We start from the raw sequence: 18,597 nt of genomic DNA, 5'->3' as shown, positions 1-18,597 counted from the left end.
TGAAAGCGCAAAGGCTGTGAATATTAAATAAATATATGCCCAGCGTGTCAGTGAAGAGCGCCTCTGTGATCAGTAAACGCTGCTCCGTCTGAAAGCACTGCGAGTTTGAGTCGCTTATAATGTGCGTTTGAAAAAACAACACCTCGTCAAACATCTTCACAAACTAGTAATGTGAAGCGTTCATAAAACTGTTGTCCAACAAAATACAACGTTTAATAACAGCTTTTAACTCACTTCATATCGTCAGTCGAGCTGATGTGGCTTCTTATCACTGAATGCCAATCAGCACTGAATATTTTATTATTATGAAAATACCCGAGAAGGCTTGAAGAACTCAAATACACCATATCTTGTCGCAGAAGTATTATCTTCATGTTTAATCAGTCAAAGCGTTTCTATCTTCGTTTTATTCAGCCTACAGCGTGAGCTTCACATTAGGGATTTCCTGAAAATGATTACTTCTCTGAGGAAAATGTGGAGTTTCTGCTCGAGGGCGCCCTCTGGCTTCCAGTTTGAATTAAACTTTTGGGTAGAAAATAAGAAAAATAATACTTTTATAAAATAAATGTATATGACAATCCATATACTTTTCGTCAATGTACAGGAGTTTTAATCCCCACAGTGGATGCATAAGAGGCTCATATTTCATATTAAAGACATAGACTTTAAGAAATTGATATCACAGATAAAAAGTACATATTTTTATAATAATAAATATTTTTTACAATAAATCCTTAGACCTTTCTAACGATTTTTGGTCATAGGCTGTCTGCATATTAACAGGTAACCCATCATTTTTTTAGTTTTCTGTAAAATATAAATATTATTATTATTATACTGTTATATTTATTCTTAAATGCTCTAATAATGAATGTTATTGTAATAGTAATATTTCTTATTTGTATTTAGCAATAATAATAATTATTATTATTAGTCATATTAATATATAAACATAAAATGTTATATACACACTTTTCATTTATAAAAATAAAATAAAATAAATAATTGCATTTTAAATCGCAATTGCAATTTTAACCAGAATAATCGCAATTAGATATTTTCCCCAAATCGTGCAGCCCTAGTTTAGATAGAATTAGTGATTTAAAAGCCCAGTCGGTGATACTGGTATTACCGGTGTTGTCACACGTCGATTAACCGGTGGGAAAATTTCCTTACGTCACATCCCTAGAGCTTGTGTAGACCACAGACCTTATCTTATTTAGGCCATTTAATCAAAAAACCCGTTCAAAAAACCAATTGCCTAAAGGATGATAGAACCTGAAGTGTTTCCAGGTTTTGGCCTACAAAAATACGGCATCCCTGCACCATCACTTTACTATCCCTTAAGGCCATGGGAGAGGATTTGTGAATGGCAGTGAAGTGACTCAACTGACAATGTAGGTCACATAACAATGACAACATGACTAATGTACTACAACCGGATTGCATTCATACTAAAGAGAATGTACTTTCTTCAAAAAGTACCTTCTCTGAGAGTATACGATTTTTGGACACAGCACATCTAATAGAAAATCATGTTCAGAATGAAATATTTATTGCACAGAATATACTGAATACTATTCTTTTAAGGATGAAGTGAAACTTTTCAAACAGTAGTATGCTGCATTGGTGTCATATTTTATTTTGAAATATTATTGTGCATTTTTGTCTTATCTGGTACTCCAACCAAATAATCAGTCAAGATGTAAGAAAATGTTGTGGCTGACATTACTTCCGGTTCATCACATGGAAATGGAAAGTCAAGTCAAGCGCATGGAATACAGTATTCCAGTCACTCAGCTCTGTTCATTTGTTTTGGCAAATGTAGTTGGTCATTTGGGTTATTCTATCCTTACAGTAAAAGTATACATATTCTAAAGACCTTTAGCGACCTTGAGCTTGGGAGAGGTGCTTTATAAATAAAATGTATTATTTGCAGACATTTTAAGATTAGTGTGGTATTCCAAACATAGCCCATGCCTTATAGCTGTGTTAAAACTAAATACTTTTCATGGGCTTTTTAAGCAGGAGATCAAATAATGCTCATTTTAGTGGGTGTATTTTGAGAAGCGTTATGCTGAAATGCCTCAGGTTAACTCAGGACAGCAACCTATGAGGCATAAAAGTAATATTTTCCACACTGATCTGAGATCTGTCATGCAGTTCATTTTCATTTTAGCATGTGAATATTTGTTCAATATTCAATATTTCTTGAGCCCTGGCCATCCTTTAAGGGTGTTTACCCGCCTGTGGCCCAAGACACTGGCCCTCCACGACCCTGATAAGGATAAAGCGGTTTGGATGGATGGATGGAATATTTGTTCAAGGTAGTGTGTTCTTAAAATGCTCGATGTCACTATAAACTGTTGAGAATAATAAAAACAGGCTACACTGAAAAAAATTATATGTTGAATTAAAAATAAAGAACTTACTTAATGTACCGTTATGTTTTTATTACCTTAGAATGAGCCATTTCTATCTACATACACCGCGGGTCCCCTTACAGTGAAACCATTTTGCGCCGTCATGTTTCTACAGTAGCCCTAAACAGACAAACTTCTCTACAGAGCGCTAGTCACTCTCTGCTCTCTCCGACGATGACATTTTTGTCCTGTGTCGGCCCCCGTAGCTTCTCTATGTGCTTCGAAAGGGAGGGGTGAGCGTTGGGGGGTGCAATTCACTAGATATCGCAAAAAATCACACACTGCACCTTTAAAGTAAATCCACTATAAAAATGTATGTCCAGCGCTACCTTGTTAAAATAGCAAAAGCACTCGCGCCTCTCTGTTCGCCCATGGGCGTGCTGGTCTGAAAACGAGGTGTGTTCAGGCGCATTGCTGGCGTGTTGCCATTTTGAGGCAACTGAAAATGACTGGGCCATGGCGGGTGCACAACGCGCGCACACTCTGCTTGTTACACACACACGGACGCACAGCAGCACACAAACATTTTTAAATATAAAAAATAAAAGGATTCCTCTCTGGAGAAGCGGTCAATCTTTCTGCTCGCAAATTCCACCGTGTAAATAGCGAATCTGTCATGGTGCAAGCGCAACTGGCTTTTAAAGGGAATGGGAGATGAGACTCTGATTGGTTTATTGCACGTTACGCCCAAAACACACCCATGACTCATTAAGAGACTAAGGACAACCCTTTTGGACCATGCGCCTGGCGGACTTGCGTCGTTAAACTAGCAAAATTGGATTCGGACACACCCTAAGTGCACCTGCGCCATTCGCTTTAGACCATGCACTCAGATCATTAAAATAGGGCCCTCAATGTCTTAAAATTAGCACAAAACATACAATTAGCAAAACATTTTTGACAGAGGCTGCATTTCAACAAAAGGTTTTCAGACAATTTGTACAAAAATTAAAGGGTTAGTTCACCCAAAAATGAAAATTCTGTCATTAATTACTTACCCTCATGTCGTTCGACACCAGTCAGACCTCCGTTCATCTTAGAACAGAAATGAAGATATTTTAGTTGAAATCTGATGGCTCTGAAAGGCCTCCATTGGCTCAATGGCACGGTTCACTATCAAGACCCTTAAAAGGTACTAAAGACATCGTTACAAAGTCCATCTCACTACAGTGGTTCTAAAATAACTTTATGAATCGGCGATAATAGTTTTTGTGCGCAAAAAAGACCCTAAATAACGACTTACATAGTGATGACGATTTCAAAATACGGCATCATGAAGCTTCGTAGCGTTATGAATCAGCGCGTATCATACCGCCAAACTGTTGAAATTTGGCGATTCAAACCGCTGAATCGACTCGCTGATTCATAACGCTTCGAAGCTTCATGATGCTGTGTTTTGAAATCGTCATCACTATGTAAGTCGTTATTTAGGGGTTTTTTTGCGCACCAAAACTATTATGCCAATGGAGGCCTTTCAGAGCCATCAGATTTCAACTAAAATATCTTCATTTCTGTTCCGAAGATGAACGGAGGTCTTACGGGTGTCTAACAACATGAGGGTAAGTAATTAATGACAGAATTTTCATTTTTGGGTGAACTAACCCTTTAAGCATTTTGGGGGTTTTGACAGAGATTTCAATACTACACTAGAAACAATCAAACAAAACAACAAAAATAGTCTGAAACCAAAAATGATTAATATGCAAAAGCTGAAGTTTCCTATGAGTAAAATCTCAAATATTCATCTCATGTGGCTTTTTTTGGATTTAATGTCACACTGAAACTCACACAAGCACAAGTATCCAGGGTTATTGTGAGCAGGTGATATCTGGAATACTTGAAATTGTCAATGACTGCCACTCAAAGTAAGTGTGTCAAAAAGAGATTAAAGAGCTAATCCAATGCACTGGGTATTTTCTATTTAATCAAAGCTGATTTGGACTATTTTCCCTGCCAAGCATCTGTCTATGCTTTAGTAATGGATGCTGAAGTGATATTGCCTCTTTAGACTTTTTGGAATATGTACGTTTTGAACAGCTCCCTAACCTGAACTTGCCTGCAACAGAAATCCAGGCTTCATTTCTAATTTCAGCCATGTCGGAAAATCTGAAATGTGCTAATTTATTCCGCCCCGCAACGAAATTTGAATGATTTGTTGGATGAGGTGTAATATGCGATTCTTTTGGATGAGATCACACTGTTTTGCCTTAGTATCCTACACCAAGAAGGTCTCCCATCATAAATTATTATAGCCTCATTTATCTCATTCTGAAAGTCTTCTCTAGATAAATATTAGGATCTGTTTTTGTGCTAATGTAGATCTTTTTTCTAGATTGAATATGCTTACATTTTGCTCATTAATCAGTAAGACTGACAGAATGCCAAAGCATTAACATCTTCATATTTACAATGGCTGACTGTATTCTTGTCGTCAATGTTTATGTAGGTTGTTCCGCATACAATTTTGTTCCTCAACTCATTTGCAAATCAACACAGCTTGGATAAATGATTATGTTTCCGTTGTTTATTTTAGCAAGCCATTAATTATGTCAGCATAATTCCACATTCCCACCTGCTTGGAGTGCGGCATCAGACACTGCATGTATGGAAAAGCATTGTGCTAATTGTATACAATTTTAAGCATGCTAAACACTACATTTCAACATCTGATTATTTGAAGTTGAAATTCCACTCAGTCTATGTGCTTAATGCGTTTTTATTCTACCAGCATTGTAACATAGTTTCAAAATCATTTGCTCTCATGTTTTACTGACATTCTGAACACTTTTATTTTATATGCTCTTATTTTTCTGCGGAAAACAAAATAAGAATCTTTCTGAAGAATCTGCACTTGAGTATTTTCCTCGTCATGGAAAAGCTTCATGTCAGGTTTACACAAAAAACTACATAAATTGCTCTAAATTGCAGTTTTTGTAAAGAACTGACTCAAATTTAGTTATTCACTGAAAATCTTCCCAACTGAATCAAAGAATAGAAAGTTCAAAACGACTGCATTTATTTGAAATAGAAGTCATTTGAAACATTATAATGTCTTTACTGTCACTTTTGATCAATTTAATGCACCCTTGCTGCATTTCATTGTATTTTTAATGTCTTTAAAAAAAGAAAAAAAAACTATTGACCACATACATTTAAATGTGTATTTATGCTACTTTTATGGGGCTATTATCAGATGTGGTCAATGAACTGTATCGAAAAAGATTTTGTTTCATGGAGGAAAGAAAGTCATATAAGTTTGGAACGACACGAGGGTGAGTAAATAATTCATTGATTTTTCTGTTTGTGTGAACTATCCCTTTTAGAGACTGTTTATCCAGTGCTTCATCAGCCCTTTTCATAGCCTAAAGAGATTTGTTATTCAAAGTGATATAACCAGGCAGAACCTTCCCTTTTATTAGTTATTCAAATGCATAATACTCAGGTCTTTGTTATGATTCATCACAGAGACCCAGAGTTAATGTCTATGTACCACGTAAACATCTTAGGGGGCAGATTTTGGCTTGTTGAATAAAATGCAAATATCTCCTGTATAACTGAGAAAATGTGGGAGGGAGAAGGTCACGAGAGAGAGAGAGAGAGAGAGAGAGAGAGAGAGAGAGAGAGAGAGAGAGAGAGAGAGAGAGAGAGAGAGAGAGAGAGAGAGAGAGAGAGAGAGAGATGAGAGAGAGAGAGAGGAGAGAGAGAGAGAGAGAGAGAGAGAGAGAGAGGTGGGCACATACTGTACCAATTGCCAGCACCGGCTCACAGCAAAACAGTGTCAGCAAATGTAGCAATGATTCTGCAAATAGCTCTGAGTGGAAATGAACCTTTGCTGTGATCAGGAGGCATCCTGTAGTACCCAAATCCTTTTTCTCGATCCTTATATGAAAATTGGCAAAACTGGTTTCAGATCAGCCACGTTAGCCCGTCTCAATGTGGGCCAATGGCCTGAGGGAGGACCAAGCCAATCCGCAGGCACTTAGACACTCATTTGTCCCGGCCCTGGCCTGAAAGGAGGTCACAGAGAGGGGGTGAAATTCAAGTGCACCATTAAAATTAGAGGGGTGCAGAGATGCATACCGAGGTTTTAAATACCCAGAGGTCTTGAAGTAGGTACACACAGAAACTGATGCGTTTTGACTAGAGGGAGTATATGAAATAGAGAGGGATTTTTTTTTCATTCTGTAATGCTTCGCATGCTGTTCTTTATGTACAGTCGAGTCTCTGAGACCACTTTGAAAATCTAATTAAACTTGAAAATGATATAAATAGTCATTTAAACAATATTTAATGTAATAATAATATAAAAATAACTTTTGGGAATTTAAATAAAATGAAAACATGAATCATAAAAAGTAAATAAGAAAGATTTAAGATTCTTAAATATACATATTCATTTTTCAATTAATTTTGATGGGGAAACATTTTATTATATTCTTTAATAAATATGAAATAGGTGTGTCAGATTTTTGGACTGCACTGGACATATTTGTTTTAATGTAGTCTCTTATACTCACCAATGCTGCATTTATTTGATTAAAAAACAGTAATGTTGTGAAATATTTTTACAATTGAAAATTACTGTTTTCTATTTGAATATATTTTAAGATGCAATTCATTCCTGTGATGGCAAAGCTGATTTTTTATCTTCATTACTCCTTCAGAAGTAATCCTTCAGAAAACATTATTATATGCTGAATTGCTTCTAAAGAAACATTTCTTACTATTATCAATGTTGAAAATTATTTTTGTCTTCTTTGAATAGGAAATGCAATAGAAAAGTATTTATATGATGTAACATTATAAATGTCTATACTGTCGCTTTTGATCAATTTAATGAATCATGTGAATAAATGTATTAATTTCTTTTAAAAATACTGACTTACTGACCTCAAACTTTTGAACTGTAGTGTAAATAGTATCATACTTAATTTGAGGTTTTAATTTGAAAACAGATTTGAGACATCTTGCATGGTGTATTTATTATATATGGATTTGCTTATTGAGTCATATTGAGGACACATTCTGTCAGTGGGGCTCCCATAACCCCACAGTCTGACTTATACCCCAAATAGATGCGTCTAGAACTTCCTCACACTTTATCACTTGCTTTGCATGCTTCACACTGTCTACATGAGGACTCTACAATGATCGTTATTATGTGACGATGGGAAATAGAGGTCGATATGTGTCAGAATCTGAATCTGGGCAGAAAGCACCTCTTTGTCCCCCAATGATAAGCTATTTTTGCACTGGTGACCAGACTCTCCCAAAGCATCTGGCCTCCTGCATTTGAAATAAGGTTAATGATTAAAACAGACCTCCACTTTGTCTAAGAAGGGTTTAACGAAGCTGTAAACATCTCAATCAATCATGGTCACAGGAAGAAACTGATACTATAAAGAGAACTAAAAGCTTTAGTTTCTATGCAAAACACTTAACGATTCATTTCAGACATCCTATTCTGCTGGTGCATCTTGACTCATATTTGGAGGTAGTTCTCACTGAAGCATCACGTTGGACTAATCCCTGCATTTTAGAGAGTTTATTTTGTGCTTTTGATGCTGGGTTGCGTAATAGTTATAGTAATAGCTCTGACCCGACGGGGGAAAAATCCCTAATGCCTAATGCATACGCTGCACAGACTCAATCTGGCCGTTCTGTGAGAAGATGAAAACAGTGTCTGTTGCAGCACGTTGGGGGTTTTGAAGGGATTTGAGAAGCAGGTCACCTCTTGATGACTAAGCTTGTGTTTCAGTATGATGCAGGCTTCATTAAAGCCGTCCGGAGGTCAAGCCTATCATGATCCCAACACAACACAAACGTTTCTTTTTTTTTTGTGGTTTACTTTTTATGCACTAGTTTACTTCATGATCATTTCCTGTTTTCATGATTATTTCGCCTCAAGACATATGGAGACTTTTGCTCTTGTAATCTTGTTTCCACTAGTTTCAAATCTCAACAAATGTCACTTGCTGTGCAATGTGCATGGCAATAATATATGTATATGTGTGTGTGTGTGTGTGTGTGTGTGTGTGTGTGTGTGTGTGTGTGTGTGTGTGTGTGTGTGTGTGTGTGTGTGTGTGTGTGTGTGTGTGTGTGTGTGTGTGTGTGTGTGTGTGTGTGTGTGTGTGTGTGTGTGTGTGTACGTGTGTGTGTGTACGTGTGTGTGTGTGTATACAGTACTGTGCAAAAGTCTTTGTCACGTTAGTATTTTCACAAAAAAAAAAAAAAAGACAAATCTCACTGGATTTTTACAATTAATGGCAAAAGGAATATTTGGACTGATATTTCCTACTGACACAAAGATATAAACAACATGGCTTAAAACCATTTTCTTTTGGGTGAAAATACTAAAATGCCTAAGAATTTTGCATATACATATACATATACACACAGAATTTGTTAAAATGACCCCGTTCAAAAGTTTATGAACCATTGATTCTTAATACTGCGTGCCGTTACCTGTTTGATCCACGGGTGTTTTTTTTATTTTGTTGTTTTTTTGTGATGTTTGTTCATGAGTCCCTTGTTTGTCCTGAGCAGTTAAACTGCCCAAAGTTCTTCAGTTTTCCAGCATCGTTTTCATATTTGAACCCTCTCCAGCAATGACTGTGCGATTTTAAGATCCATCTTTTCACAATGAGTGGACAATTCACCCTTCGCCGCAAGTTTGATTGACAGGCGATCTGACCAATCACATCGCAGAATATGCCGTTTTGTCCGACAAAGCACCCTTTGCAGCTATAACTGCTTCAACTTTTCTGGGAAGGTTTTACACAAGGTTCAGGAGTGTGTTTATGGGATTTTTTGACCATTCTTCTAGAAGCGCATTTGTGAGGTCAGGCACTGGTGATGAAAGAGAAGGCCTGGCTAGCAGTCTCTGCTCTAATTTATCCCAAAGGTGTTCTATCGGGTTGAGGTCAGGACTCTGTGCAGGCCAGTCAAGTTCCTTCATACCAAACTTGCTCATCCTTGCTTTGTGCACCGGTGCGCAGTCATGTTGGAACAGGAAGGGGCCATCCCCAAACTGTTCCCATAAAGTTGGGAGCATGAAATTGTCCAAAATGTCTTGGTATGTCTTGGTAATTGTCCAAAATGTCTCATTAAGAGTTCTTTTCACTTCCAAGCCCAACCCCTGAAAAACAACCCCCACACCATAATCCCCCCGCCACCAAACTTTACACTTGGCACAATGCAGTCAGGCAAGTACCATTCTCCTGGCAACCACCAAACCCAGACTCGTCCATTGGATTGCCAGACAGAAAAGCGTGATTCGTCACTCCAGAGAACACGTCTCCACTGCTCTAGAGTCCAGTGGCGGCGTGCTTTACACCACGGCATCCGACACTTTTCATTGCACTTGTGATGTAAGGCTTGGATGCAGCTGCTCAGCCATGGAAACCCATTCCATGAAGCTCTCTACGCACTGTTCTTGAGCTAATCTGAAGGCCACATGAAGTTTGGAGGTCTGTAGCTATTGACTCTGCATTTCACCAATGGACCAATGGATAGGCAACCTATCACGGTACCACGCTTGAATTCACTGAGCTCCTGAGCGACTGATTCTTTCATAAATGTTTGTAGAAGCAGTCTGCATGCCTAGGTGCTTGATTTTTTACACCTGTGGCCATGGAAGTGATTGAAGTTGACTTGAATTCAATGATTTGGAGGGGTGTCCCAATACTTTTGGCAATGTGTATATACACTATAAAAGTATATAACGTAAATGCAAAAATATTTTTTGTTCATTATATATGAAATATAGTATTATATATATTTTTATTTTGTAAAATAGTTGATTTATTTATTGGAATACAGGTCTAAAGCCGGGTGCACACTGTACGATTTTGGCCGTCTGAAACAAATTTAGCAAATCCTAAAAGATTCCTCTGATCCTAGGCTAAAATATGAAGTATTTGATCGTTACTTTGGCATGTTCCCCGACAGCCGATTAATGACCGTTGCGATAAAATTGTACTTCGGACGAAATTCTGCCAGTGTCAGAAGATTTGGCGTACAGTCCTGCAGTGTGACTTCTCCTACGACGACCATCAAATTGTCTCCATTTTTCAAGACAAACCATGACCAAAATGAGCGCTAGAGATTTCTTTGTTTTTTTGTCACCATTTAAATGCTGTGTATAATGCAGCTCACTGTCACCGAACGCGTCATAGTTTGATGATATAAAAGTTTTCTTGCGTGCGTGCGTCCATTTTTAACGCCCCTTTACTATTGTACAGTCATACATTAATGACAACTTAGATCTTACAGTGTGACATGGCTTACAGCGGGGATCATGTTCGTACAGTCTGACAAGGAACAATCGTAAAAGACTATTATAAATCGCACAGTGTGCACCCGGCTTTAGTGTTCTACCCATGTCTGATGTCTACTGAGTAAGAGGGATGTGTTCCTGTGGTCTGTGCCCTCTGACCAGATTAAATGCTTTGTCCCCGTTCATTTGTAAAAGCGGGATTTGGATTTTACAAAAACAGGGGATCAGCACACCCCATAGTACTATTTAGGCATAGGAATCATCCACAGATCCATGTGTGCACACATGTGCACATACACACAGCTTCTCTCTGCATCCATGTTTCAATAACCCAAGCACAAGCATTCAGCAAACCACTCATACACACTTTAAACCGTATGTACTGCATGTGTTTAATATATTAGATATGTTTATGCATATTCCAGGATTTCAAATATACCACAAGCACACTTTTACTGCAAAGCAATCAAATGATGATGTATGCCATTAACTTTTTCATTTTCTCTGCCATGTGTGTGCAGGACGTCCCACGCAAGGACTAAGAGTGAAGCAGCGGACCAGGCCGCACTTGCAGCATGTCAGGAATCCGACTTAGCCAGAGCTGTGGCTTATGAATTATCCCCAAGCTTCAATCAACCAGGTACAGTTTTACACAAGAAACGTTTTACTTTCCCACACATACCCTGAAATAAAACAAATACCCATGATGAAAGTCACCAGATTATAACCACACACCTGTACTTAAAACCTTGCAATAGGTGCTTTCTCTTCACATAAAACTAGCTCAGTGGAGCTCTGTTGAGGGTAGAAACAAAAGAGTACAAAGACATAATGTTTTTCCCTGGCTAATCAAGTTGATCTAGGTTTTTCGACAGTGAAATTACATATTTTCCAGCCTCTCTCTGACCCTGAGAGCTTATCAAGCTGTTTTTTGCTAATGTACCTTTAAGATTTTTGACCTCTGTTATAATTGACATTTATCAAGGCATTAATATGTAAATATTGGCAGTCATGTGTTAATGTACTCGGTGCTGTGACATCAGTAATATGACTAAGGATATGATTTATTTGATCTATTTTAAAATATGAGTATCAAATAAGCATATTAGAATGATTTCTGAAGGATCATGTGACATTGTTGAGTACGGCTCAATATATATATATATATATATATATATATATATATATATATATATATATATATATATATATATATATATATATATATATATATATATATATATATATATATATATATATATATATATATATATATATATATATATATATATATCAAACATATAGCCTGTAATAAACCAGGAAAATCTGGTTTTTAGTTTTTAGTAGGCCTCAAAAGGTCAATGTGACTATACTGTATGTCTTGTCTGATCTCAGCAATGGGACACAGAATGGTAAACTGTGAAGAAAATATCTGTCAATCACTCAATGGTAAACTCATTTATCAAGCTGTTCTATTCTGTTTACATGTAATGAGATTAAATGTTCTTTTTTTTTAAATAGACTAATTGGCTGGATCCCACCATTAAAAAGAAGTCCGAAGGTCTGATAATTAATTGTTGCAAACAAATGGGATGGGAAAGAACCCCAAAACAGGCTTATTGGGTAATAGATGATAACAGAAATGGTATAAGAATGAGAATTTGTAATGGGATAGTCAGATGATCAGCTGGCAACTCGGCTTGGTTGCTTTATTCAATAAAGTCTAATCTTTTGGCATCGGGAACTTATTCGAGAGATTTCCGGCTAAGAAAGAAAATACTTCATTATTCCACGACATCATTAATTGTGCACACTGAGCCTCCTACAGTCCTAATTAAAACAAATAAAGTTTATTACTCAACATTACAGAGCACTAATAGTAGTTGAGTGTGTTCCTCAGTGATTGTTCTAGTTCCCTTTGGAAATATTTCAGACAGCAGCCAAAAAATGTCATCCATATCAAACCGAGAATGTTCTCTGGATGAGGAATGTAAGGCTTGTTGAGTGTGTCGTGCGTACGGCACATTGCTATCAGTAAGCAGATTCGGATAAGAAGTGGGCATGTCAAATTACAGCTCTATTGTGCCGCTCACCTCTCATGGAAAAGGTCCCAGAAACACTTCTCAGTTTTCAGAAGCAAACCCCACCCAAACACATAAACTCCTGCCAGCTGAGCACAGGGAGGTCAAGGGAGAAAGGTCAAACTCACAAGGGGGGGTGGTACATAACCTTCTGCAGATCTATAACTGGAAATCACCTTCAAGAGGAGACGCTCATGTTGGACAGGATGTGACTGTGCAAATGAATCATGTCTTACAGGTACCTGGGAAATCTTTGCGAGTGCCGTTTGGGAGATAATATCTTAATTAAACTGAGAACTGCTGTTGCTCAGATCGGCTCAGAGCTTTTTGTTCTACTAGTTTTTTTTTACTCTCTGAGTGACATTATTTACCCCCTTTTTGTCGTTAAACCACAAAATCCATTATTTGTGAAATCTAATGCCAGAAACACTACCTTATTCTGGCTTGTTCAGAGATGAAGTGAAACTGGTTTTGTAAGAATTTGTAACGTTAGATTGTGCCTACTGAAAATGAAGTACACTCTTTCTGTGCAGAAGTCTCTTATGTTCACAGAGGCTGTATTTATTTGATAAAAAATACCGTAAAAACAGTAATATTGTGAAATATTATTACAGTTTGAAACAACTGTACACCGCATAACATTGTGGAGGTGAAGTGAATTATCTCTGATTATCTCTTCATCACGGCACCTGTTAATGGGTGGGATATATTAGGCAACAAGTGAACATTTTGTCCTCAAAGTTGATGTGTTAGAAGCAGGAAAAATGGGCAAGCGTAAGGATTTGAGCGAGTTTGACAAGGGCCAAATTGTGATGGCTAGACGACTGGGTCAGAGCATCTCCAAAACTACAGCTCTTGTGGGGTGTTCCCGGTTTGCAGTGGTCAGCATAAAAATTGGTCCAAGGAAGGAACAGTGGTGAACATGCGACAGGGTTATTGATGCACGTGGGGTGCAAATTCTGGCCCGTGTGCGTGTGCATCGCTTACCTGGGGAGCACATGGCACCACTGTGGGATGAAGGGAAGAAGGCAAACCGTCAGAGGCAGTGTGATGCTTTGGGCTTTCACATGCCATCCATGTGGATGTTACTTTGACACGTACCACCTACCTAAGCATTGTTGCAGACCATGTACAATCTTTCATGGAAACGGTATTCCCTGGTGGCTGTGGTCTCTTTCAGCAGGATAATGCGCCCTGCCACAAAGCAAAAATGGTTCAGGAATGGTTCGAGGAGCACGAGTTTGAGGTGTTGACTTGGCCTCCAAATTCCCCAGATCTTAATCCTATCGAGCATCTGTTGGATGTACTAAACAAACAAGTCTGATCTATGAAGGCCCCACCTCACAACTTACAGGACTTAAAGGATATGCTGCTAGCATCTTGGTGCCAGATACCACAGCACACCTTCAGGGGTCTAGTGGAGTCCATGCCTCGACGGGTCAGGGCTGTTTTGGCAGCAAAAGGTGGACAAACACAATATTAGGCCATAATGTTATGCCTGGTCATTGTATGTTAAAATGCAAAGCTGAATTTTCAGCATCATTAATCCAGTCATCAGTGTCACATGATCCTTCAGAAATTATTCTAATATGATGATTTGTTTGCTGAAAAACATTTTTTTGTTATTACCAATGCTGAAAACAGTTGTGCTGTTTAACAGTTTTTGAGAACCATTTTTTTTTCAGGATTTTAGATGCATCATTGCAGAATATCTAAAAAAGATCTAATCTCTAGATTAAAACAAAACAAAACAAAAAAACACCTACTGACCCCAAACTTTTGGATGGTAGTTTATGCAATATATTTACATTTAAAAATAATAATGCATATACAGTTTTGTTGAGAAGTGGAATTCAGTTCACTGTAGACATGATGTGTCAAACTAGATTCATTCAAATAGACAAGTTTATTTTGATAGTAGCGCTTCTGATAGTTGATTAATCCAAGGGAGGATATAATTTGTTAATGAGCCTATAATAAGTGCCACTAGATTTAATGACTAACACACCTGAGGTCAGAACCGCCATGTGTTTATTTAATATGATACGTTTTCAGTACATACCCTGCAAGCTAAAACCAACCAGACATTCACATTTCATGAGTGTGAAATGTTTTAGTAGCTCTGTGTATTTATGTAGTGAGTTTTCTTTTACAGAACTCATAAGCAATGTGCTGCCCATATGTTTCTATGTTAATTAGAAAGTCCAGGGTGTTTCCTGGTTCTGTTTGCTCATTTGTGATGCTGAAGCATTTCCCCCATTTCATTCATCTTCTTTCCAAGTAAATATGAGTCTACTTGAACCAACACTGCGTCCAGTTGAACAACACTTTCAGTGTAACATCAAACACTGTATGGCTCTTCTTTACATTTCACTTTTAAAGTAGGTTTGTTTTTAGCATCAGAGGTCATTGTCTAATCAGCCATGCTTGAACAAATGCACTAGATAATGTCAAATAGTACCATGTAATATAGATGTGTTGGATGCTGATAAGATTTGCTTTTAGAATTATCTATAAGATATAAATAGCTGTACATAGTGATTTTATCGGTAAGGGTAAGAGGTGTTATTAGTGATGACATGAAGAGAAAACTCACTTAAACTGTTAAATCACTGTGACGCAGAGCCTCGAGTGGCCGATTGTTTAAAATGTTGGCATCAGCTATATGATGAATAAATAATTACATATTCATCAAAAGTTTGGGGCCAGTAAGAAGAAATTAATACTTTTATTCAGCTGGAATGCATTACATTGATAAAAGGTAACAGTAAAGAAGACATTTATAATTTTACAAAAGATTTATAGTTCTAAAATAAATGCTGTTGTTCTGAACTTTCTATTCATCAAACAATGTTGGAAAAGAAAGTATCATGGGAATCATCATAATAAATCTTTCTTGAGCAGCAAATCAGCATATTAGAATGATTTCTGAAAGATCATGTGACACTGAAGACTGGAGTAATGAAAATTCAGCTTTGCCATCACAGGAATAGATAACATTTTAAAATATATTCAAATAAAAAAAGGCTCTATAAATTATAATCATATTTCGCAACACTACTTTTTTTACTATAATTTTGATAAAATAAATTTGATAAAATAAATGAAAACATTGCCAAGTAATGCAGCAACTTTGCACAATAATATAAGATTTTGTTGATGTACAGTTGTGTGTGTGAGTGTATATATGGTTTAACAGTGGTTTCAACTGTAGCTTATATTTGAATTTATAATATGATGTTTTCATAGCAGAAAAAAACCTTCAATTTGAAGTGTCGTATGAAAACAAAGTGGCTTTCTGATATAATCTGGCCTGATCTGCCTGATCCCCAGCGGTGCCTTGTTCTCCTACTAGCTCTCAAACATCATGCTCAGAAGAGTAAGCACTAGCACTAGTAATTGACATTTCTGGCTTATGGCAGATTAGTGCAGAGGTTAAGTATGCCTTTGTAACACATCAGGAAAAAACGCTGCGTTGTCGCCATGGTTGTCTTTAGGCCTCATTTGAAATGGTCTACCCAACGAGGTTTATAGAGTGACGTTAATTGCGCTATATTTGGAGCAACTGTGTCCTTTACGGGGAGCTAACGGAGGGATAGTTGGAATGGCAGGACAGCGAGCAGGGTTCTAACTGCAGCTGTCCATTCCTTCAGTTAGACGTTTGAACCCTGACTGCACCTCCTCTTCCCACCTCTCTTTAAATCATTGCCCATCTCTGGGACTTCAATGCAAGGTGCACAAAGGCCAGCTGGTTCCCTGACCTCATGACCCCAAATTTGTTTCTCTCTTTATTTATGTTGTTTCAGTACAACTTAGTGGCACAGGTTATGACATATGTTATTTTAAATAAACAATGTATGTTTATTTATTTATTTATCTTACAGTTCATACTGTTTATCCTATTAACAAAACAGATTCATATATAAATATTATTGTTAAATAATATTGTTTTATACATATACAGTATAATTATTATTATTGTAAAAGAAGGCAAGTACATGAAGTAAGAAAGTACTTTGTTCAGCACATCACACAGATGCTCGATTGGATTGAGATCTGGGGAATTTGGAGGCCAAGTCAACACCTCAAACTCGTTGTTGTGCTCCTCAAACCATTCCTGAACCATTTTTGCTTTGTGGCAGGGCACATTATCCTGCTGAAAGAGGCCACCAGGGAATACCGTTACCATGAAAGGGTGTACATGGTCTGCAACAATGCTTAGGTAGGTGGTGCGTGTCAAAGTAACATCCACATGGATGGCAGGACCCAAGATTTCCCAGCAGAACATTGCCCAAAGCATCACACTGCCTCCGCAGCTTGCCTTTTTCCCATAGTGCATCCTGGTGCCATGTGTTCCCCAGGTAAGCAACCATCCATGTGATGTAAACGAAAACATGACCTTCTTCCATTGCTCCGTGGTCCAGTTCTGATGCTCACATGCCCACTGTTGGCGCTTTCGGTGGTGGACAGGGGTCAGCATGGGCACCCTAACTGGTCTGTGGCTATGCAGCCCCATACGCAACAAACTGTGTATTCTGACACCTTTCTATCAGAATCAGCATTAACTTAGTGTGCAATTCTGTTTGATTGGACCACACGGGCCAGCCTTCGCTCCCCACGTGCATCAATGAGCCTTGCACCCTGTCCCGCCCATGACCCTGTCGCCGGTTCACCACTGTTCCTCCACCACTCAGTGGTCATAATGTTATGCCTGATCGGTGTGTAAATATATATATATAGTATACACACACACACACACACACACACACAAAGACATGCATATACAGTTGTGCTCAAATTTATTCATACCCTTGGTAAATATGAGCAAAGAAGGCTGTGAAAATTAATCTGCGTTGTTAAAGGATTAGTTCACTTTTAAATAAACCTTTGCTGATAATTTACTCACCCCCATGTCATCCAAGATGTCCATGTCTTTCTTTCTGCAGTCGAAAAGAAATTAAGGTTTTTGATGAAAACATTCTAGGATTTTTCTCCATAAAATGGACTTCAATGGGCTCCAAACGGTTCACGGTCCAAATGACAGTTTCGGTGCAGCTTCAAAGGGCTTTAAACGATACCAAATGATACCAGACGACGAATAAGGGTCTTATCTAGCGAAACGATCAGTAACCGAGCAGTATTTATGCTATTATTTTACCTCTTATCAGACGAACGTGATCATATCTGAGCTCCGCCATAACTTCCGCTAAGTGTGGTCAAAATACGAGCGTGGTCATAGATATATCGATTGTAGATGTCTCATTCTACTGATCCGTGCAGGCGCTAATGAGGCATTTACGTATACATCTATGACCATGCAAGTATTTTAATCATACCCTTTTATTCAATACTTTTTGCAAACTCCTTTTCCCAAGATAACAGCTCTGAGTCTTCTTCGATAATGCCTGATGAGTTTGGAGAACACCTGATGAGATCAGAGACCATTCCTCCATACAGAATCCCTCCAGATCCTTCAGATTCCCAGATCCATGTCTCCCCAATCATTTTATAGTGTTCAGGTCAGGGAACTGGGATGGCAGAAGCTTCATTTTGTGCTCAGTGACCAATTTTGTGTTAATATTTCTCTAATAAAAGATTTTTACACATTTTTAAAACAAAAGATCAAGTCTTCTTTGGTCATATTCACCAAGGGGTATGAATAATTCTGAGCACAACTGTACATATTATATACAGCTCTAAAAAATATCAAGAGTCCACTTAACATAGATTTCTCAATGGTCTTATATAATATTCTTAATGTATTGTTCTATAAGAAGGTAAGGAACATATAAGAACATAATAGACTATTTGATTT

General features: G+C 37.8%; 1 protein-coding gene across 1 annotated transcript in view; it reads left to right on the top strand.

Moving 5' to 3' along the window:
* jph1a (junctophilin 1a) overlaps positions 1-18,597 on the top strand; it is a 54,222-nt gene that overhangs the window by 21,927 nt on the left and 13,698 nt on the right. Inside the window, exon 3 of the mRNA XM_079806914.1 lies at positions 11,223-11,341. Within this exon, the coding sequence (XP_079663040.1) occupies positions 11,223-11,341 (119 nt within the window). The remainder of the gene's footprint in view (positions 1-11,222; positions 11,342-18,597) is intronic.

This window comes from Gobio gobio, assembly GCF_949357685.1.
Source record: "Gobio gobio genome assembly, chromosome: 23".
Classification (NCBI taxonomy): Eukaryota; Metazoa; Chordata; class Actinopteri; order Cypriniformes; family Gobionidae; genus Gobio; species Gobio gobio.
Note: the sequence above shows the minus strand (reverse complement) of the source record. Positions and strands in the feature narration are given on the sequence as shown.